This window comes from Alexandromys fortis, unplaced genomic scaffold, assembly GCF_014885135.2.
Source record: "Alexandromys fortis isolate MF-2015 unplaced genomic scaffold, M_Fortis_MF-2015_v1.1 scaffold_52, whole genome shotgun sequence".
NCBI lineage: Eukaryota > Metazoa > Chordata > Mammalia > Rodentia > Cricetidae > Alexandromys > Alexandromys fortis.
Window position 1 is genome coordinate 9,716,459 of NW_026067929.1, and position 21,635 is coordinate 9,738,093.

The 21,635-nt window shown below is 41.2% G+C and overlaps 2 protein-coding genes across 7 annotated transcripts in view; one reads left to right on the forward strand and one right to left on the reverse strand.

Moving 5' to 3' along the window:
• The window catches only part of Slc39a12 (solute carrier family 39 member 12), a 110,048-nt gene that overhangs the window by 17,557 nt on the left and 70,856 nt on the right, over positions 1-21,635 (reverse strand). For 2 of the 6 annotated variants that reach the window (XM_050144750.1, XM_050144749.1), the window contains exons 7-11: positions 18,282-18,434; positions 17,544-17,651; positions 11,654-11,720; positions 5,516-5,674; positions 3,322-3,509 (exon numbers count right to left, since the gene is read on the reverse strand). In XM_050144750.1, coding sequence (XP_050000707.1) covers positions 3,322-3,509; positions 5,516-5,674; positions 11,654-11,720; positions 17,544-17,651; positions 18,282-18,434 — 675 coding nt within the window. Of the gene's footprint in view, positions 1-1,476; positions 1,558-3,321; positions 3,510-5,515; positions 5,675-11,653; positions 11,721-17,543; positions 17,652-18,281; positions 18,435-21,635 lie in introns of those variants that run through there. The other 4 variants (XM_050144753.1, XM_050144752.1, XM_050144754.1 and 1 more) reach the window with 4 other exon arrangements.
• LOC126503212 (glyceraldehyde-3-phosphate dehydrogenase-like) lies at positions 19,907-21,059 on the forward strand. Its single transcript, XM_050144762.1, has one exon. It carries the CDS (start codon positions 19,907-19,909, stop codon positions 20,906-20,908), a length of 1,002 nt encoding a protein of 333 aa, XP_050000719.1. The 3' UTR covers positions 20,909-21,059.

A 21,635-nucleotide genomic window follows, 5' to 3' on the forward strand; every position in this document is an offset into this window, starting at 1 on the left:
TGACCCTGCCACAAAAACAAGATAGACTCTTTCTGAGGAATAACACCTGAGGTTGACTTCTGACCTCCAACACACACACACACACACACAAAGAGAGAGAGAGAGAGAGAGAGAGAGAGAGAGAGAGAGAGAGAGAGAGAAAGAGGAGAAAGACAGAAAGTGAGATAAAGAGACAGAGATAGAGAGACAGAGACAGACAGAGAGCCTCCTTCCTGTCTCAGGTAAAAAGACCTAAGAGGCACGCTTTAAGCTTCAGAAGGTTCTGGGTGGTGGAACATGCAGCCATCAACTTAATAGAAGCCCTGTTCTGATGAACTGTCTCATTCTCTGGCTCCCTCCTCCTGCTCTTTGCTCTGGGTCTCATCCTAAATGAATTATTCTCATGTAATTTTTTTTTGTCCTTTCTTTGAGGAAAACCCAGTTGGGACACCAGTCTTCATACCAGAATGTTGATTCTTCCCTGGCCACACAGAGCTCTTCATGTCTTTTAGAAAGGATTGAACACAACTTGCAGCCCATGTATTTGTATAAGGCCACCCCTCTGGGGAGAATGAAGGCTGGCAGTTTTCCCTAGGGAAGACGTTCTTCTAACTTGACCCCATTGCTAATGGCCCCTTCTTGCCCACAGTCCCTTCTCTTTAGGAGTTCCATTTCTTTGAAACAAAAAGCCAAACACATAGCTTCTCTTTTCACATTAACTTTCCTAGGAAGGTGCCTGGTGATTAGCGAACTACGCTACCCTAAGATAATCCCTCAACCCTTCTGTTTCTCTCGTTTCTTTTCTTTGTTGTTACGCAGTCACGGAGCCATGCGCCCCTCTTTTTAAATGACAGACTATTTTCTTTGGCACAGCTCCAGAGAACAGCAACAGTTAAAGTCGCCGCTATGTGAAAGAGCTGTATTTGTTTAGAATTTACTCTGAGGGCCGTGAGAGCAAGCGACCTGGATTTTAGAAGCCGCCCCAGGAAATTCACAGGATTTTCTTTCCTGTCTTCTTGCCAGGAAGCTGGCTTCTCTTTGGCCAATGGTGAGTTGCAGTAAGGTCAAAATTTATGCTAGCCTAAGCTCTCAGCCACCTTGCTCTCTCCTTACCCTTATGTATATACAGCAAAAACAGAGACAGGAAAATGACAGCATTAGCTTAGGCTGCCACACAACAGATGGGACGAATAATCTTCCCAGATCTTTCTCAGAAGAATATATAACCAACAAAGAAAAGGGATTGACTTTGCACACACACACACACACACACATTCATCATACTTTCAAGAGCGATTCAATCTAGGTGAAGAAACAAAATGACCTTCAAAGGAATACTGTACTGACCCATAGAGGGCAAAAGAGAACAATGAAGCAGGAGGCTCAGAAGTGAACTTGAAGACCGACAGAGACATTTGAACAATGGGGAGCTCACATCATTTGGTGAGAAGTGGTGGTGTGTTTTCCAACTTAGAAAAGGTTAGAAATCTGGATTCCTTATTTCAGAAGGAACACAGGAGCGACAGTGACCTTGGGTTGGGAGACAGAGGTCAGAGATACCATTTGATCTACTTTTAGCTTCATTATCAAAATGAAAATGTTTGCGTAGCATGGCAAATAATGTTTTTTAAACATCTGTAAACATAGAGCATGCCTGGTGTTGGCTTTGTCCACTTAACTCTCAGTAATTCAGAAAAGCTGTCAGAGTTCAGAAGCACAGGGTTCAATTTGGCACTTGCCATGGGAACCTCTCTGAAATCTGCCTTCAGAATGCTCTGGTCCTCTGGTTGTAGAAGCTCCACTTCTTGTTCCCTTATTTTTTCTCATGAAACAGCTCTCTGTACTTACTTCCTAGACAGTAAATAACTTGGTTCTGCCGCATCGCTAGTCAATCCCTAAGGATCTGCTCCACAAATCACCTTCAAGGCTGTTTATTTTGCTTTATCTTCTCCAGGATACAGGGAATAACAGAAGTTGCTTTTGTTCAGGCTGACTTAACCATTCATTTATTTTCTTTTTGCTGCCTTCTAACTCACAAGATGGGTTGATAATTAATGTTTTACTCTAAAAACTTTTGCTTTGGTTTTTGAGACAAGGCCTATAGTTTAGGCTTATGCATCAAGGATAAATTTTAACTCCTCATCATTTGCCTCCATCTCCTAAGTGCTGGGGTGACAGGTGTGCACCACCATGCCCAGCTTTTGTAGTACTGGGAACTGACCTTGGGGCTCTGTGCATGCTAGCCAACAAGAAAATAAAGAGAAGAGGATAGAAGGAGGGAACGCAGGAAACAAGCAAGGAAGTGGGCAGGGGAAGAGTGGGGAAATTTTTCCAGGGTCTATTTTTTTAAATAATATTATAGAGAATGAAAATTAGTGAGCAAGTTTTTATTATTATTAACAAAGATCTCTTATGGAATTATATTGCAGTTTTACACAGCAAAAGCTATCACAATCTTTCTTACTTCATAAGTCCTTCCATATTCAAAAATAAAATCATATTTTTAGAGCATATGGTTGGTTAACTAAGTCCAACATTTATGAATCTACTGACAAATGTTGGTTCAACCGTTGTGCATTATATAGGCAGGATGGCTGTGTGAGAGAACTTTCCATTTTAGCTACAAGTCTAGGCATTTTGTACAGATGTAGCATTGCAACACTGATCTGTTGCCCAGTTGAGGACTATGACAGAGGGCACCTTCCTCTCAGCTCACCGTCAGAACATAGGCATTTTCTGAGTCTTGAGTGATGTGTCCTCTGCCTACAGCTTGCTTTCTTGGCTTTCACAGAGTATCTATCTATCTATCTATCTATCTATCTATCTATCTATCTATCTATCCATCCATCCATCCATCTATCTTATCTATCTTGTCTATCTATCTATCTATCCATCCATCCATCTATCTTATCTATCTTATCTATCTATCTATCTATCTATCTATCTATCTATCTATCTATCTATCTATCTAATCTATCTATCTTATCTATCTATCTACCTATCTATCATCTGTCTATCTATCTATCTATCTGTCTGTCTGTCTGTCTGTCTATCTATCCGTCTATCTATCTATCTATCTATCTATCTATCTATCTATCTATCTATCATCTGTCTGTCTGTCTATCCATCTATCTATCTATCTACCTATCTATCTATCTATCCATCTATCTGTCTATCTATCTATCTATCTATCTATCTATCTATCTATCTATCTATCGATCTATCTATCTACATTCTTCAGCTCCTACCACTCTTCCCTTTAGTTAATTTTTTCCCTTGTTTTTCATTGGTTTTTACATTTTTGGTGTTAGCAAAACAAAATAGAAAACCCAGAAATCTTACCATCCCCACCAAGGATAAATATAAGAACATTCCAGCAGTCACTGTTAAGATCCAGTCTTGGACACATGGATCAGCAGACACGGAGAGACCGATGTACAGTCCTATGAAGGCGGTCAGGGCACTTAGAAAGTTCATTAGGATGGCAGTCCTGATGGAGAGTCCCGAGCTTAAGAGTACAGCGAAGTCTCCTGGAGTTTGGGCAGGGAGGGGAAAGTCACCATCACTTATTTGAAGATGCTTTTGACAAATTAATGTACTACTAGTTGGTTCTGAATTGAGCAAACAGAACTGATTTGGAAAGTAAAGATGAATGATCAGTTAGTAAAACACAACCACATACACATCTGGGGCTTGCTGCCCAGTTGATTCGAGGCTCAAAATCAATGTATTTCTTTTCCTAAATACAGCCCTTCCAGAGAGGTCTGAGACACATTCTCCAGTCTCTGATACCCTGCAGCATTTTCAGCTCAGAAAAATGCAAAGTGAAGGTATCCTCTAGCCTGGAGTTTCTTAGTTCATTTCTGCTGTTGCTTTGGTCTGGATCCTTGCTGGGAGAATTGTGATGCTATACAGGCTTTTATGGCTTACTTACTTGGAGTGTAATGTAAGGAAAGAGAAAGACGGCTGAATTAGAGATTTTTAAATCCTTCAAATGTTGATTTGAGAACTGAGCCCTTTCTTTAGAAAACGCTTTTATGCAATAATCAGAGTCAGAGCATACCCGTCTTTCCATACCTCTGTGACAGAAGATGAACATTTTACCTGCAAATCTAGACGGTCTAGTATTCAGTCTCATCACCAAACAGAGGCTGAAACTGAGTAGAGATTACATGTGGTGTTCTATTCACGAATTCCATTGCATAACCGGTCCCAGAAATAGCTCACGATGGCACCATACTGGCCTGCTGCACACTGCTACATGGCCCCATGATTTGAGGTTGAAGGTCAAGTACCACACCACTAGTGCAGTAGCTTAACACATGGCCATGGCGTTTGAGTCCCAGAACAGCTCAATTTTGCTGGACTCAGAAAGGACCTTAGCTAAAGTGGGTCAGTAATAACTTGGTAATGGGACTTTGGGGAATGGTGGTTGATCACAAGAGGGCATAGCTGACCCATGGGACAATGCAAGCTTGAAATTGAAAGCAGAAAGAATGAGCCTGTCCTACTTTCTTCGTTCTTGCTCTGATTAAACACTCTGGCTGAAAACCTATGGGAGGAAAGGATTTATTTTGTATTATATTTTCATGCCATAGTACATCACTGAGGAAGTCAGAGCAGCAACTCAATCAAGACCTTGGAAGGATGCTGCTTGCTGACGCACTCCATTCATACTTAGCTAGTTTTCTTATACAGCTTAGGACCACCTTGTCAGGGAATGGTGCTGCCCACCATGGGCTAGGCTCTCCTAGCCCATCAATGAAGACAGTCCCTCATAGCCATGCCTACAGGACACCAACCTCCTCTAGCCAATCCCTCAATGTATGCACCTTTCTGAGGTGGCTCTAGGCTGTGTCAAAATGACAGTTAAAGGCTAATTGGGTAGAGGTCTCCCTCTCTATAGACCACCTATGTAAGCAGCACCCCCTCCACTAATTCTAGCCCTGTTTCTGAAATCTCTATTTTATTCAGTCTTGGTTTCTAGGGATTGGTGTACAAGGTTGGGTGCTAACTTTATATAATAAAAGTCCTCTGTGTATCTGATACCATATACCTGTTGCTTCAATTTTATGCTGAGCTTTAATTATTCTGTATTAATCAGGTTAACTCATGTTTTTATTTTAATTTGAATGATGTTTTATCTCACAGGCCCATTGTCTGACACAATGATTTCTCTCTTATCATGTTTACTATGACATGCAAGATTTTGTGAACTTTGCCAAAGTTCTTTAGAATGAGACTTCTCTGGATGACTCTCTTCTATACTGAATTAGCTAGATAGAATATGTGAGGCACAATTCTCGACCCTGGGAAAGAAGATAAGGAACCCTCTTAAGCTTTATCTAAAGGTCAATGCATTTGTTTGTCTAGTTGGTTGGTTTTTGTTTTGGTTTGATTTGCTTATGAATTAAATAAACTAAAAATTGAAAGTGATTGAAATATAATATTTCTCTGTTTTAAAGTCTAGAGAAGAAGCCAAGCAAACTATTGGTGGGGATACATGAGGACACCCTCAAGAAGCGGGAACACTTACCCATTTCATGTGGAATTTCATGACACAAAATAGCAATTGTTGTGGTTATTCCTGACTCCAATGAAGAGGAGAAGGCTGTCCCTATTACTAGGCCATCTGCAAAATTGTGCAGGCTGTCCCCAACCAGTATCATGATTGCCAATAAGCTGACAGTTTTGCCTAAAGAAGGAATGAGAAGTATTAATAAAGAGCTACAGATGTCACAGGTTCCTTCCCCTCCCAGCACCTTTCCCATTCGCCCTGACATTCTTACATTACACCTCATCAAACAGCCCTGTCATATTCAGAATTAAAGATAAACCAGAACCGGAAATGAAATGTGGTACCCAATAAACTCAAAATGATCACTATATTTTTTAACTGCTTTGACCAATCACAAAATAAATTATGTGTTGATATTTGGTTTCTTCATTTAATTGAATTAAGCTAGGATGATTTGGATGAGAATGAACCCCACAGGCTCATATGTTTGAATGTTTGGTCCCCAGTTGGTGAAATTCCCTGGTAAGGGTTGGAAGACATGACTCCTCTAGAGGAGGTTTCACTGGGGAAAGTCTTTGTTTTATTCTGGGTGCTCCCCTCTACCTTCTACTGTGATTTGAGATATGAGCTTTCTGCTGTTCCTGCCATCATGTTTTTCTTCCACCATCATGGACTCTAACACTCCGAAATCATAAGTACAACTAAATGTCTTCTTTTATAAGTTGTCTTGGTCATGGCATTTTATCGCAGGAATAAAAAAGTAACTAATGCACATGTCAAAGATGAACCTTAAAGCAGTGCTATGAACCCCTAAAATGCTTTCAGTGCCTTTCCTGCCATGGTCTTTGTAAGCATTCTAAGATAACCTAAGAACCCTGCTGCATGCACAATGCTGATGACCCTCACATGATTCATATGTTGGAACTTGACTTTCTGATGTGATGCTATGGGGAAGTAGAGCCTCAGGGAAGTTATTAGGTGTTGAGCTGGGGCTTCTGCTCTATCCTGCTTGCCATGTGAGGGCACAGTGAGAAAACACCATCAGTGAGCCAGAATGGGGGACCTTGCCTCTCCTTGACTTTGGCTTTTCATGTTACAGACATTGGAAAAGAAATTTTTATCATCTATAAATTACCCACATAAGGAAATGTGTTAGAGCACAGCACTGTTCGTGGACTGAGTCAACTCTCCCTGTGGGGTACCACTGGCGTGCTGATGAGCATCCAGAGCTGCTGCTCTGACCCTGACGCTCCTGCACCGGTCTGCTCAGTGTAATTCCTGTCATCATGAGATCACTGCACTGCCTGACCTGACTGTGATTAACGATCCTCCTAAACTGCCTTCTTTGCCCCCCCCCCCAACCGTGTCTGCAAACGGAATCACAATGAACTTTTCTGGCTCTCAAATTATCTTTTACTATTACTCACTGTACTGTCTTTTTGCAAAATAACTTTTAGTACCAGACCAGCTAAACACTGAACAAAATAAAGAGACGTTTTCTTTACACAGAGTTATGTTCTATTGTGCTCAATATCTGCTTAGTAGTTGTTAAAAATTATCATAATGGGCTTGCATTTTAACAGAAAAAAATTCTATTAAAAATTTCATAACTCAACCTAGTTACATATTTGAGCAACTTACCAAAAAGGTACTTTGAGAATAACACGTGTTCTGACAGTAAGCTCCCTGGGTTATTTTAGTCAATAAGAATAGACATTTACCAATAACCGCAGACTAAAGCTTTATTCCTCTGCTTCAAACATGCTGTGGAAGCGGTGTAAGCAGAAGCTGCTGCCACTTTCACTGATAATGTTTTCTGAATAAGTGGTGGAAGCAGGCAGAGGTTAGTGTCTCAGATATTGACCAATTGTGACCCAAGAATGAGAGGTCCTGCTGTATTTTGCAGTAGGACAGTGAGTGAGACGACACACTGTGATGAACAAAGTTCCTGTTTTCAAGCAGGAGATAGTTGCATTAACTGTGCTACAAAGATGGCCTATGTTCTTCCAAAAGCAATCTATAGATTCAATGCAATCCCCATCAAAATCCCATCAAAATTCTTCACAGATCTGGAGAAGACAATAATCAACTTTATATGGAAAAACAAAAAACCCAGGATAGCCAAAACAATCTTATACAATAAAGGAACGTCTGGAGGCATTACCATCCCTGACTTCAAACTCTATTACAGAGCTACAGTATTGAAAACAGCTTGGTATTGGCATAAAAACAGAGAAGTCGACCAATGGAATCGAATAGAAGACCCTGACTTTAACCCACAAACATATGAACACCTGATTTTCGATAAAGGAGCTAAAAGTATACAATGGAAAAAAGAGAGCATCTTCAACAAATTGTGCTGGCAAAACTGGATGTCAATCTGTAGAAGAATGAAAATAGACCCATATCTATCACCATGCACAAAACTCAAGTCCAAGTGGGTGAAAGACCTCAATATCAGTCCAAACACACTGAACCTGATTGAAGAGAAAGTGGGAAGTACTCTACAACACGTGGGCACAGGAGACCACTTCCTACGTATAACCCCAGCAGCACAGACAGTAAGGGCCTCATTGAATAAATGGGACCTCCTGAGACTGAGAAGCTTCTGTAAAGCAAAGGACACTGTTGCTAAGACAGAAAGGCAACCCACTGACTGGGAGAAGATCTTCACCAACCCCACAACTGACAAAGGTCTGATCTCCAAAATATATAAAGAACTCAAGAAACTAGACCGTAAAAGGCTAATCAACCCAATTATAAAATGGGGCACTGAGTTGAACAGAGATCTCTCAACAGAAGAAGTTCAAATGGCCAAAAGACACCTAAGGTCATGCTCAACTTCCTTAGCGATCAGGGAAATGCAAATCAAGACAACTTTAAGATACCATCTTACACCTGTCAGAATGGCGAAAATCAAAAACACCAATGATAGCCTTTGCTGGAGAGGTTGTGGAGAAAGGGGTACACTCATCCATTGCTGGTGGGAATGCAAACTTGTGCAACCACTCTGGAAAGCAGTGTGGAGGTTTCTCAGGAAATTTGGGATCAACCTACCCATGGACCCAGCAATACCACTCTTGGGAATATACCCAAGAGAGGCCTTATCATGCAACAAAAATATATGCTCTACTGTGTTCATAGCAGCATTGTTTGTAATAGCCAGAACCTGGAAACAACAAAGATGGCCTATGTAATTTACTTCTAAAGCTCATACATGTGTGTAAATATCAAGAATTGAATTAATGCATCAGGTTATATAGTTCAGTGGTAGAGTTCTTGTCTGGCTGTATGAGGGACTAGGTTTAATCTCCCATAGAAAAAGACGAGTATAGAACAAATTTTCACCTTTTTCAGGGTTTACTAACTTTTTTATCCTTTGTTAAAACTGGAGAAAGTTCAGTAAGTGATCATAAAGACACAGGATAAATACCAAATTTTAGGATTCAGGAGGTTCACTCCAACGCTGCCTGAAAGTTCTCAGTCTCTAACGACACTATGTCACTTCGATGCTCCTGCCAGTTTTCAACAACAAATTTCTTTTTAAAAAATAATTTAAAGTGATATATTAAGGTACAGCTGTCTGCAAATAAAGCCTTATGTCTTCCTTATGTCTACCTAAAGGTTTGATCCTAATAGAATGCATACAAATGCAAGATTTTCTGTGCTCTAACCCTTTCTAGAAAACTGTATGGCCTATTTTCATTGTCTATTACTTTATTGTCTCTGGTTACAGGTTTATAAATGTCACAATGTGGAAATGTAAGAAGACACAAGGCAAATAAACATTTGCGTGCAAACCACAGGCTACATACCAAGCGCCTATGCATATTTAGCAAGATCATTTATGCATTAAATGGAAGATAGCATTTGCTGATGGTTTAATATACTTGACACCAAAATGTAATATTTCACCTTTTTTCATGTTCCTGGCACAGAATCACACATGTCTGAACTATCTGAGATTTTCCACCCTGAAGCATGGGCTAGAACTAATCTGATTAGTGGTTTTGTTTATTTAAATCAGACTGTGGAGAGGATTTTCACATCCTGTCTTTTGAAAGAAAAGTTGAGCCCTACCAATGAGGCAATATGAAAGAACGGATCACAAAATCAAAACTAACTCAGTATTTTCCCGGCAAACAGCAGCTGAGTGTTTTAATTTGGATTTATTCGCTGTTCATTCGTATGTTACGCATGATATCTGCAGTGGGAGGATTATTTGCATGAAAAGGCTGTTGCTCCCTGGTGTGGTTTCCACATTCTGCTCCTAATTTGACTTGGCATATCTCCCCCCACCTTTTATTTCAAAAGTAAAACCAACAAAATCTGACATAGATCAGCTAGGTGCCAAATATTCCAAATTCATACTGGAACTAAAATTTATTCAAGGATTAAATAGTATTCTTGAGCTCTTGAAGAGATGGCTCTGCAGTTACAAATACTAGCTACTCTTCCAGAGGACCCAAGTTTGTTTCCCAGATCCTGTATGGTGGCTCATAACCATCTTTAACTCCAGGTCTAGGGGATCTGATACCCTCCTCTGACCACTAAGAGCACCTCCCTCATGAGGAACACAGACATACATGCAGAAAAATATTCACATATATAAAAAGTTAAAAATATATTTACAAAAGAATTAAACAACATCCTGGAAGCAGAATTGTAAAGAATATGAAATTACATATTTTAAATCAAATTAGTAAATTACAAGACAGTATAGCTAGAACAAAGCAAGTACTGTTATAGTAATATTGATAGTAGCAATACGTATTTATTCTTATTAGTATTTACATTCCAAGATACATGGCAAACTCCAGACAGTGAGCACATGCCTGTTCTATTCTCCAGTACATACACACAGCCTCAATCATGGCACAGCCTCAGACTATTTTGTCCATTGGGTGGTCACATTCAGGGCTATATACATGCTAAGAAAATGTTTCACCACTGAGCTGCAGCTTCAGCTCCCCAAAGTACATCTTGAATAAAAACTTGAGAGAATCCATCTATGTACGCATGAATGACCACAAGGAAATTTTGATTCAATAGCATTTTCTTTGCTCGTGGATGCGAGAGCCTCACTAGCTGTGTAACCTCTCCAACAACTGGTTTCTTCATTTGTATAACTTAGGAATACTTACTCTTAACTTCATTGTGCTAGGGGAGAATCAAGTGAAGTAATCCATACTAAAAGTTTACCACAGTACCTGGCATATAAGAAGGGTTTCATGATAACTTTTATACTTGCTCACCTAATTTACTATGGTGGAATTGGACTAGCTAGTTATGACTAGCGAGCATTCAAACATCATGACACTTTTGTTACAGAAAAGAACAGGTATAAAAGCAACTGATGAAAATCACAAAAACACAAACTTCAATTATCCATAAACTAAGGAAAGAAAAATGAACTTATAAAGTACACAACTGAAATTCAGAAATAATAGAGAAAAATCAAGCATGATGGCTCATGACTGTATGCCCAGAACTTGGAAGGCCAAGGCAGGAGGGTTGTCACAAGCGACAGGTCAACCAGCCTACATAAAGTGTTCCAGGACAGGTCAAACGGCCTACATAAAGAGTTCCAGGACAGTTTGGCTAGTGGTGAGACCCCATCTCACATAAAAATCTTTCTTCCAATAATAGAAATTAGTTGACTGGGGAAATCATAGAAATAAACATTGATAGTTAACTATCAGGCAAATAAATAAGATGTGCACAAAGCCACTGACTGGGATGCTGACATTTCATTGACAGTGCAACAAATGAGACGAATCATGAGAGAAAATAAAAATGTAACTCTGCCTCCAAAAGTAATAGTGAATGAAAGGTCTGGAAGACCATCGAAGCCTGATTTTCGAAGAACCATAGAAAATAAAAATGCATATATACTAATTGAAGATTTCAGAAAGTGACATTAAATAATTGAAGAAATCCAATTGTAAAGAATGGAATAAAGTTAATATTGGCGTGTGGTATTCTTAAAAGGCAGACAAGAATGGATATTTGCCAAGATCTTATTGCAAGCCTTTTCATCGTGACATAGAGATGCACTATTCAATCATGTTGGCTTTGACATATTTGTTTAAAAACAGATAGAACTTTCTGTGTCACTTTTTATATTTAAATTTTAACTGTAAAATTGAGACTCACGTTTTCTGTTGGAGGTTGGCACATCACCAATGGGTAGCTCAGCTGTCTGTGAATCTTCTGGGCCTTTCTATGTCAGATTAAAATATAATTAATGAAAAGTGAGTAACTGTCACATTTGGTGGGAACCTGAAACATCTAAAGAGTTACACTGACATTTGGAAGATATTTTGCTACTCCAGCTACATACTACAACTGCCACCTCACATATACAATATACAAAGGAGAACAAAGTCTATGAGGAGTACATATTCTTTGTAGTACCAATGGGTAGGGGAAAACCGTATCCTTCACAGAGCTAGCCTTCTGAGCTAGCCTGTAATTCATTCAAACCCTTTAAGTTACATAAGCCTTTACTAAAGACAAAGGTTTAGAAAATGGTCCTTGACCTAATTTGGCACATCTCCTGAAGGCTGTCCTTGAATTCATCTCTCAGTCCATAAGTGGATGGTGTGCTTTGGCTAGAAGAGAAAAACTCAAACAAACCCAATGCCTTATGTTATTCATTCTCTCTCTCTCTCTCTCTCTCTCTCTCTCTCTCTCTCTCTCTCTCTCTTTCTCTCTCTTTATTTTTTACTTTTTTATTCATTTTACATACCAACCACAGTTTCCCCCTCAAGACTCAATCTACCTCAAGACCAGCAATATCACAATATCACTCTTTACCCAAAGTATGCACACTCATGCCACAAGGACATTTGCTCAAATGTGTTCATAGCCTCTTTATTCATGATAGCCAAAACCTGGAAACAACCTAGATGCCCCTCAATCAAAGAATGGATAAAGAAAATGTGGTACATTTCACAATGAAGTACTACTCAGCAGTAGAATACAATGACATCTTAAAAATTGAGGGCAAATGGAATGAAATAGGAAAAACCATCCTGAGGGAGGTAACCCAGACCAAGAAAGACAAAGTAAAAAGCTATGTACTCACTCAAAAGTGGGTATTAGACACAAAGCAAAGAATAACCAGCCTATAGTCAATGACCCCAGAGAAGCCAGGTAACAAGGAGAACCCTAAGAAAGGCACGCATAGATCCCCCTGAGAAGGGGAAATAGACAAGATCTCCTGAGAAAATTGGGAGTTGATAATGTTGAGAGAGGGAAGAGGAGATCATGAGGGAAAGGAATGGCTGAGATTAGGGGAGGACAAAGAGGGAGAGCAAAAAAAAAAAGATAACTTGATTGAGGGAGCCATTATAGGGTTAGTAAGAAACCTGGCACCAGGGAAATTCCCAAGAATCCACAAGCATGGCCCCAGCTAAGACCCTAAGCAATAGTGGAGAGGGTGCCTGAAATGGCCTTACCCTGTAATCAGATTGATGACCACCTTAATTGTCATCATAGAGCCTTCGTCTAGCAACTGATAGAAACAGATATAGAGATCCACAGCTAAGCGCTAGGCAGAGTGTCCAGAGTCCAGTCGAAGAGAGGGAGGAGTGACATATGAGCAAAGAGGTCAAGACTACCATGGGGATACCCACAGAAACAACTGACCTGGGCTGGTGGGAGCTCACTGACTTTGGACTGACGGTGGGGAACCCTGCATAGGACCAAACTAGGCCCTCTGAATGTAGCTGGGGCAGTCTGTGGGACCATGGGAAGTAGTACCAAGATTTATCCCTCGTGCTTGAACCGGCTTTTTGGAGCCCATTCTCTTTGCCTGGATACTTTCTCGGCCTAGACATAGCAGAGAGGGCTTTGGTCCTGCCTCAAAGTGATGTGTCAGACATTGTTGGCTCCCATGGGAAGCCTTACCCTCTCTGAGGAGTTGATAGGGGGTGGAGTCGGGGGAAGGTGGAGGATCAGGAGGAGGGAAGGGAGTGGGAACTGGGATTGGTATGTAAAATGAGAAAAGATTGTTTTAAAAATAAAATTTTAAAAAAATTGTTCAGTTTATTTACCAACCACAGTTCCACTCTCCCTCCCCTCATCCCATTCCTCTCTGCCTTTCCCCACCCCCACCCACTCCTCAGAGAAGGTAAGGACTCCCTTGCGGAGTCTACAAAGCCTGGCATATCAAGTTAAGACAGGACAAGCTCCCCCCCCCCCCCCTTGTATCAAGGCTAATCACGGAATTCTACCATAGGGAATGGGCTCAAAAAGACAGTTCATAAACCAGGCATAAATTCTGGCCCCACTGCCAGGGGTCCCACAAACAGACCACACCACATAACTGTTACCCACATTCAGAGGGCCTAGTTCAGTTCCAAACAGGCTCCCCAGCTGTCAGTCCAGAGTTCATGAGCTTCCACTAGTTCAGGTCAGCAGTCTCTGTGAGTGAGTTTCCCCATCGTGATTTTTACAACCCTTGCTCATCTAATTCCTCTTCCCTCTCCTCAACTGTACTCTAGGAGTTCAGCCCAGTGCTTGGCTGTGGATCTCTGCATCCGCTTTTATCAGTTACTGGATGGAAATTCTATGATGACAATTAGGGTAGTCACCAATATGATAGCAGGGGATGGTCAGTTCAGGCATCCTCTCCACCATTGCTTAGGGTCTTAACTGGGGTCATCCTTGTGGATTCCTGGGAGCTTCCCTAGTGCCAGGTTTTTCACTAACCTCATAATAGCTCCCTCAGTCAAGATATTTCTTTCATAGCTCTCCCTCTTCATCCCTCCCCCAACTCAACCATCCTGTTCACTCATGTTCTTATCCCCCTTCCCCAATCCTCTCCCCCGCTCAATTTACCCAGGAGATCTTACCTATTTTCCCTTCCTAGCCCCCCCCCCCATGTATGTTCCTCTTAGGATCCTCCTTGTTACCTAGCCTCTTTGGAACTATGGGTTGTAGTGTTGCTTTACATCTAGTATCCACTTAAGAGTAAGTACATACCATGTTTGTCTTTCTGGGTCTGGGTTACCTCCCTCAGGATGATTTTTCTTTAGTTCCATCCATTTGCCTGTAAATGTTATAATGCGATTTTTTTTTCAACTGAGTTATACTCCATTGTGTAGATGTACCACATTTTCATTATCCATTATTCAGGTGAGGGGCATCTAGTTTTATTCCAGGTTCTGGCTATTATAAATAATGCTGCTATAAACATAGTTGAGCAAGTGTCCTTGTGGTATGATTAAGAAACCTTTGGATATAAGCCCAAGAGTGGTATTACTGGGTCTTGAGGTAGACTGATTTTCAATTTTCTGAGAAAATACCATACTGATTTCCAAAGGGACTGTCCAAGTTTGCAATCCAACCAGCAGTGGAGGAGTGTACCTCTTACTCCACATCCTCTCCAACATGGAGTGTCATCAGTGTTTTTGATCTTAGCCATTCTGATAGGTAAAAGATGGTATCTCAAAGTCATTTTGATTTGCATTTGCTTGATGACTAAGGATGTTGAGCAAAGTGTTTTTCAGCCATTAGAGATTCCTTTGTTGAGAATTCTCTGTTTGGATCTCTACCTCATTTTTAAATTAAATTATTTTGTATTTTGATATTTAGTTCTGGAGTTCTTTATATATTTTGGAGATCAGCCATCTGTCGGATTTGGGGTTGGTAAAGATCCTTTCCCATTCTTTAATCTGCTATTTTTGTCTTATTTACTGTGTCCTTAGCCTTACAGCTTTTCAGTTGCAGGAGTTCCCATTTATTAATTGTTACTCTCAGTGTCCATGCTACTGGTGCTATATTTAGGAAGTGGTCTTCTGTTCCAATACATTCAAGGCTACTTCCAACTTTCTCTTCTATTAGGTTCAGTGTAATTGAATTTGAGGTTTTGATTTATGTTGAGGTTTTGATTCACCTGGACTTGAGTTTTGTGCACGGCAATAAGTGTGTATCTATTTGCATTCTTCCACACGTCGACACTCAGTTATGCCAGCACCATTTGTTGAAGATGTTTTCTTTTTTCCATTGTGCAATTTTGGCTTCTTTTTCAAAAAACAGGTGTTAATGGATTGTGGAATAATGTGATGGTCTTCAATTTGATTCCATTGATCCATGTACCTGTTTTTATGCCAGAACAAACTGTTTTTACTACTATAGCTAAATAGTAGAGTTTGAAGTTAGAGATTGTTTCTTTACTGTACAGGATTGTTTTGGCTATCTTGTGTTTTGTTTTCCCATATGAAGTTGATTATTATTCTTTTGAGATCTGTGAAATTGTGTTGGTATTTTGAAATGGATTACATTGAATCTGTAGACTATTTTAGGTAAGACTGCCATTTTTATTATGTTGATCCTACCTAACCAAGAGCGTAGGAGATATTTCTGTTCTCCATCTTCTTCAATTTATTTCTTCAAGGACTTAAGGTTCTTGTCATACAGGTCTTTCATTGTTTGGCCAGAATTACCCTAGGGTGTTTTATAACACTGGTGAGTATTATGAGGGGTGATGTTCTTCTGATTTCTTTCTCAGGCAATTTATCACTTGTATATAGGAGGGATGCTGATTTTTTGAGCTGATCTTATATCCTGTCACATTAATGAAGGTGTTTATCCACTGTAGGAGTTCCCTAGCAGAATTTTTGAGTCACTTATGTATACTATCATATTATCTGCAAATACGAAAGTTTGTCTTCTTCCTTTCTGATTTGGATCCCATTGATCTCCTTTTGTTGTTTGATTGCTCTAGCTAGAACTTCAAGTATTATATTGAATAGCTATGTAGACCAGACTGGCCTTGAACTCAAGGAGATCCACCTGCTTCTACCTCTCCAGTGCTAGGTGTGCACCACAATGACCAGCTTTAAAATAATTTTATTTTATTCATTCATTCATTTGTTCATTCATTTTATATCCCAACCCAGCCTCCCCTTTGCTTCTTTACTCTCACTCCTCCCTCCCTCCTCCTCTCTCCCCATCCACTCCATACTTACTCAGAAAGGGGCAGTCCTCCCCTGTGCATCAGTAAAGCATGACCTATCAAGCTGCCATAAGGACCAGCACCTCTCCATGTATTCAGTCGGGGCAAGGCAATCCAGCATGAGGACAAGATTCCCAAGAGCCAGCCAAAACACCAGGGACTTTCCCTGCTCCAATTACCAGGAGTTCCACAAATAGACCAAGCTACACAGCTGTCTACACAATCGCAGAGGGAATTAAAATGGTTTTTAAGGGAACTCTTTTATTTTCTTATCATTGAGTTCACATTAGATCTGCAGCCTCCTGCTGCATTTTTCATGCTGTGTGTCTGTTACACATGTTGTAACATCTCTTTCCTTAGGGCTTCTCCTTCAGCGTCAACCCCATATGAAAGTCATGTTCACAAGTTTACACTTGTGTGCTATTTCCCATTTGGTCTGTCCCTACATGCTTTGTTTAAGAACTAGAAATGGTAATATTTTTTTTACCTGATTGGAATTTTATTTTAAAAATTAATATGGAAAATGCTGTGAGAAATCCATTTGCATCAAAGGTAGTTACTATGGCACACAGCACTAGAAAAAATTGGTTCTCTCCTGGATTATAAAATTAGAAATTAAAACATTCTCAACCTAGACAGACTAACAAATCCCTTGCCCATCATTTATTTGTATTAAACAAGAAATAACTGAGGGTTAAACAAAATGGAAAACCCATAGGGCAACTGGCTTGTGAAAACAAATAACTGAAATGATGGAAATTATTATGTCCGTCTGATCCCTGGGCTTTAACAATGCAGACAATGGTGACTTAAATCTGTCTATAATGTGTTTTGTACAAAAAGGAAAGAAGTAAGGAAGGAAAGGGGGAAGGAAAGAAAAGGAAAGGAACGAAAAAGAAAAGAAAGGAAAGGAAAAACAGATTTGAGGTGCTTGACAAACTTTTCCAGTGTTTCTCGTGGTCAAGCGCAGGCAAATTGGGATTAAGTCCTCCTCATTCCCCCCCACTGAGAGTCCTCTGTGCATGGAAGAGTAAAGTAAAAGCAGCTGAGACTGTAGACCACTTTAGACCTGAGACCTACCAGCTGGATGGTCGATATAGACTTGCCTCCACTTGACGGGTCATTTAATTCAGGGTTGAGTGCAAGATGGTGGGCATGCCCCACATGTCCATTAACCAACGGCAGGCCCTGCAGGATGGGTACAGTGCAAAAGTAGTCAGAATCCAGAAACATACATACATAGACTTTTCCAGCTCCATGCTCTATTCATTATTTTGTTTATCAAAGATTTGGAAAGAATTTTTTCCCAGTACTGGGACTGAATCTTGATTCTTGCACATGTTGGGTAAACACATTAACCCCAAACCGATTGCCATTTTTAAATTTTTGTATCTTTAAATTAATTAGAGAGTGAATTAATTTAGTTAGTTATAGAAATCTGAAACTGGCTTTGAACTCTACAGCTGAGGATGACCTTGAACTGATCCTCGATCCTCCAGTCTCCAAGTGCTGGGGCTGCAGGCCTGTACCATCATGCCCACTTTATCTACGCTGATGCTTAGACTCTCAGAGCTTTGCAAGTGCTTTAAGCTGAACTACATCCCTAGTCCCCTTTTTTATTTATTTGTTCGTATTTTGAGAAAGAGTATTGTTCTGCAGCCCAGGCTGGCTTTGAAACATCCTTTTGGTGAACCTCTCCAGTACCTGGGATGAAAGGCAGGCACTACAATGTACTGCTTACTTTTAAGTTATTTGAGTATTTATGAAATCAATATGAATATAATAAAGCTTCAAACAGAGGATAAAGGAGACATATACCTTGGTATTTGGTGACACAAGGAGGAGAAAACATTTTTCTATCAAGAAAAACCCATGGATGCCTCCAAGCAATCCCAACAGTTTCCAAATAGGACCTTGGCTTTCATGGAAATGTCCAATATCTAGGGCTTCCTTCTTATGTAAACCAAGAACCTTAAAAAAAAAAAAAAAGAAAAAGAAAATTGAGAGAAGATTCAGGCCAGGAAAGCAGGTAGGCTAACAGCAGAGCTTCATCTCTCTACTCCTCCAAATCTAACCCCCAGCCTTATCCACAGCTTCATGGCAGGGCATTTATGGCCTCACTTTCCCCCCTGTCCCAATCTCCAATGGGTCACACAGATCTCCTACTCCAAATTTCCCTCTCCTACTCATTATTTTATCATAGCCCCCAACTCCAGCACACAGTACCTGGGAACCCACAGCTGCTCCAGCCAGGGAAGCAGTTAGACTAACTGTACACCTCCATTCTCTCCCCATTCCTCCAAATTCAACCCTCCTTCTTCACCCCCAGCTTTGTAATAGACCTCATGCCGTATCCTTATGGCTCTCCCTGCCGCCATCTTCACCTGAACACACAGATCTCTTCCTCCAATGTTTCTTCATTCCAGTTATCACTTTATCCCAGTCCTTGCTCCAGCCAGGAAAGCAGGCAACCTAACTGCAGCTCTTCATGGTTTCATCCTCTCCTCCAAACCCAATGCCCTAGACTCTTAATTTCATTGCCACCTCTGTAGCCAACCATCTGCTGTCCCTCCTCTCGCTGATAAATCATCTTTTCCTCTAACCTTCCTCACCACTCGTTCTGTCATTCCAGCCCCGACTCCAGCAGGCTTTCTCTAGGAATCCACCAGCCAAACGTACCAAAGAGTCAGGTAGGCAAGATTCAGATCTTATGTCCCATCTTCTCCTTCATATCCAATCCCCCACCTCATCTTCAGATCCTTAGCTGTTTTTAGCATCTCCTCAATTACTCTCTATCCCCATTGCCAGGGGACTAAGCAAATCCTGGTGAAATATCCTGCCTTTCTCCTTTGGATCCCCCTAGTTCCCTGTCCAAGTATTGTCTCCTAATATACATTTTACCAAGATTCCACAGAAGCCACACATGTCATATCCCAGAAGGATTTCTTACTGGGCAACATACAGCACCACAATTTAAAAACAAGAGAGGGCAACAGAAACTAAGGAACAAAATACTCAACCAACAAAAACCAGCTATCAGTACCTAGAATTACAGTCTTCAAAATCCAGATGTCTAGATACCAAGAAAAACTCTAAAACACTCAGACAGCCACTGCAAGGATTGGGCCAAGATGTAAAGACACTGCTGGCCCCGTTTGAAGGAAGAGATGGGTAGGCACCAATTCAAGAATTCCTCCAACAACCTAAAAAGCAACATGGTGACACCAGAACCCAGTGGTCACACAACAGGAAGAGTTGATCATCCTAACCCAGAAGAAGTAAAAGAAAACAACTTTAAACGTAACTTTATGAAAATTATGAAGACCTTTAAAGAAGAAATGAAAAACTCCCTTAAAGAAATGGAGAAAAAGGCTCTCTGCTCCTCCCTGTTCTAGAGACAGCCACTTATTTTTGTGCAGTGCTAGCCTCTTTCCAAAGACATGATGGTGAAGGTCGGAGTGAACGGATTTGGCCGTATTGGATGCCCGGTTACCAGGGCTGCCTTCACTTCTGGCAAAGTGGATGTTGTTGCCATCAATGACCCTTTCATTGACCTCAACTACATGGTCTACATGTTCCAGTATGACTCCACCCATGGCAAGTATAAAGGCACAGTTAAGGCTGAGAATGGGAAGCTTGTCATCAACGGGAAGGCCATCACCATCTTCCAGGAGCGAGATCCCGCCAACATCAAATGGGGGGATGCCGGCGCCGAGTATGTTGTGGAGTCTACCGGTGTCTTCACCACCATGGAGAAGGCTGGGGCCCACTTGAAGGGTGGGGCCAAGAGGGTCATCATCTCAGCCCCTTCTGCCGATGCCCCCATGTTTGTGATGGGTGTGAACCATGACAAATATGACAATTCCCTCAAGGTTGTCAGCAATGCTTCCTGCACCACCAACTGCTTAGCCCCCTTGGGCAAGGTCATCCATGACAACTTTGGCATCGTGGAAGGACTCATGACCACAGTCCATGCCATCACGGCCACCCAGAAGACTGTGGACGGCCCCTCTGGGAAGCTGTGGCGAGACGGCCGTGGCGCTGCCCAGAACATCATCCCTGCGTCCACTGGCGCTGCCAAGGCTGTGGGCAAAGTCATCCCAGAGCTGAACGGGAAGCTCACGGGCATGGCCTTCCGCGTTCCTACCCCCAATGTGTCCGTCGTCGATCTGACATGCCGCCTGGAGAAAGCTGCCAAGTATGAAGACATCAAGAAGGTGGTGAAGCAGGCATCCGAAGGCCCACTAAAGGGCATCCTGTGCTACACTGAGGACCAGGTCGTCTCCTGTGACTTTAACAGTGACTCCCACTCTTTCACCTTCGATGCTGGGGCTGGCACTGCTCTCAATGACAACTTTGTAAAGCTCATTTCCTGGTACGACAATGAATTCGGCTACCGCAACAGAGTGGTGGACCTCATGGCCTACATGGCCTCCAAGGAGTAAGAAGCCCGCCCTGGACCACCCATCCCAGCAAGGACACAGCAAGAGAGAGGTCCTCGGCTGCTGAGCAGTCCCTGTCCTAACTAACCCTTGACACTGAGCATCTCCCTCACAGTTTCCATCCCAGACCCCCAGAATAACAGGAGGGGGCTTAGGGAACCCTACTCTCTTGAATACTATCAATAAAATTCATTGCACCACTCTTCAAAAAAAAGAAGTGGAGGAAAAGACAAACAAAAAATTGAAGAAATTAATAAATCTCTCAAAGAAACCGAGAAAACTAAGAAGAAGAAAAAAAAAACAATCAAACAGGTGAAGCAAACAGTTCAAGACTTGAAGACTGAAATAGAAATAATAAAGCAAACACAAACCAAGGCAATTCTAGATATGGAAACTCTGAGTAAATGAACAGGAACTACAGAGACAAGTATAACCAACAGAATACAAGAGATAAAAGAAAGAATCTCAGGTGATGAAGATACTATAGAGGAAATAGACTCATTAAATCAAAGAAAACATTAAATTCAACAAATTCTTAACACAAAACATTCAGGAAATCTGTAAATACAAAACCTAGGCCAGGCGATGATGGCGCATGCCTTTAATCCCAGAACTTGGGAGGCAGAGGCAGGCGGATCTTTGTGAGTTCAAGACCAGCCTGGTCTACAGAGCTAGTTCCAGGACAGGCTCCAAAGCCACAGAGAAACCCTGTCTCGAAAAACCAAAAAAA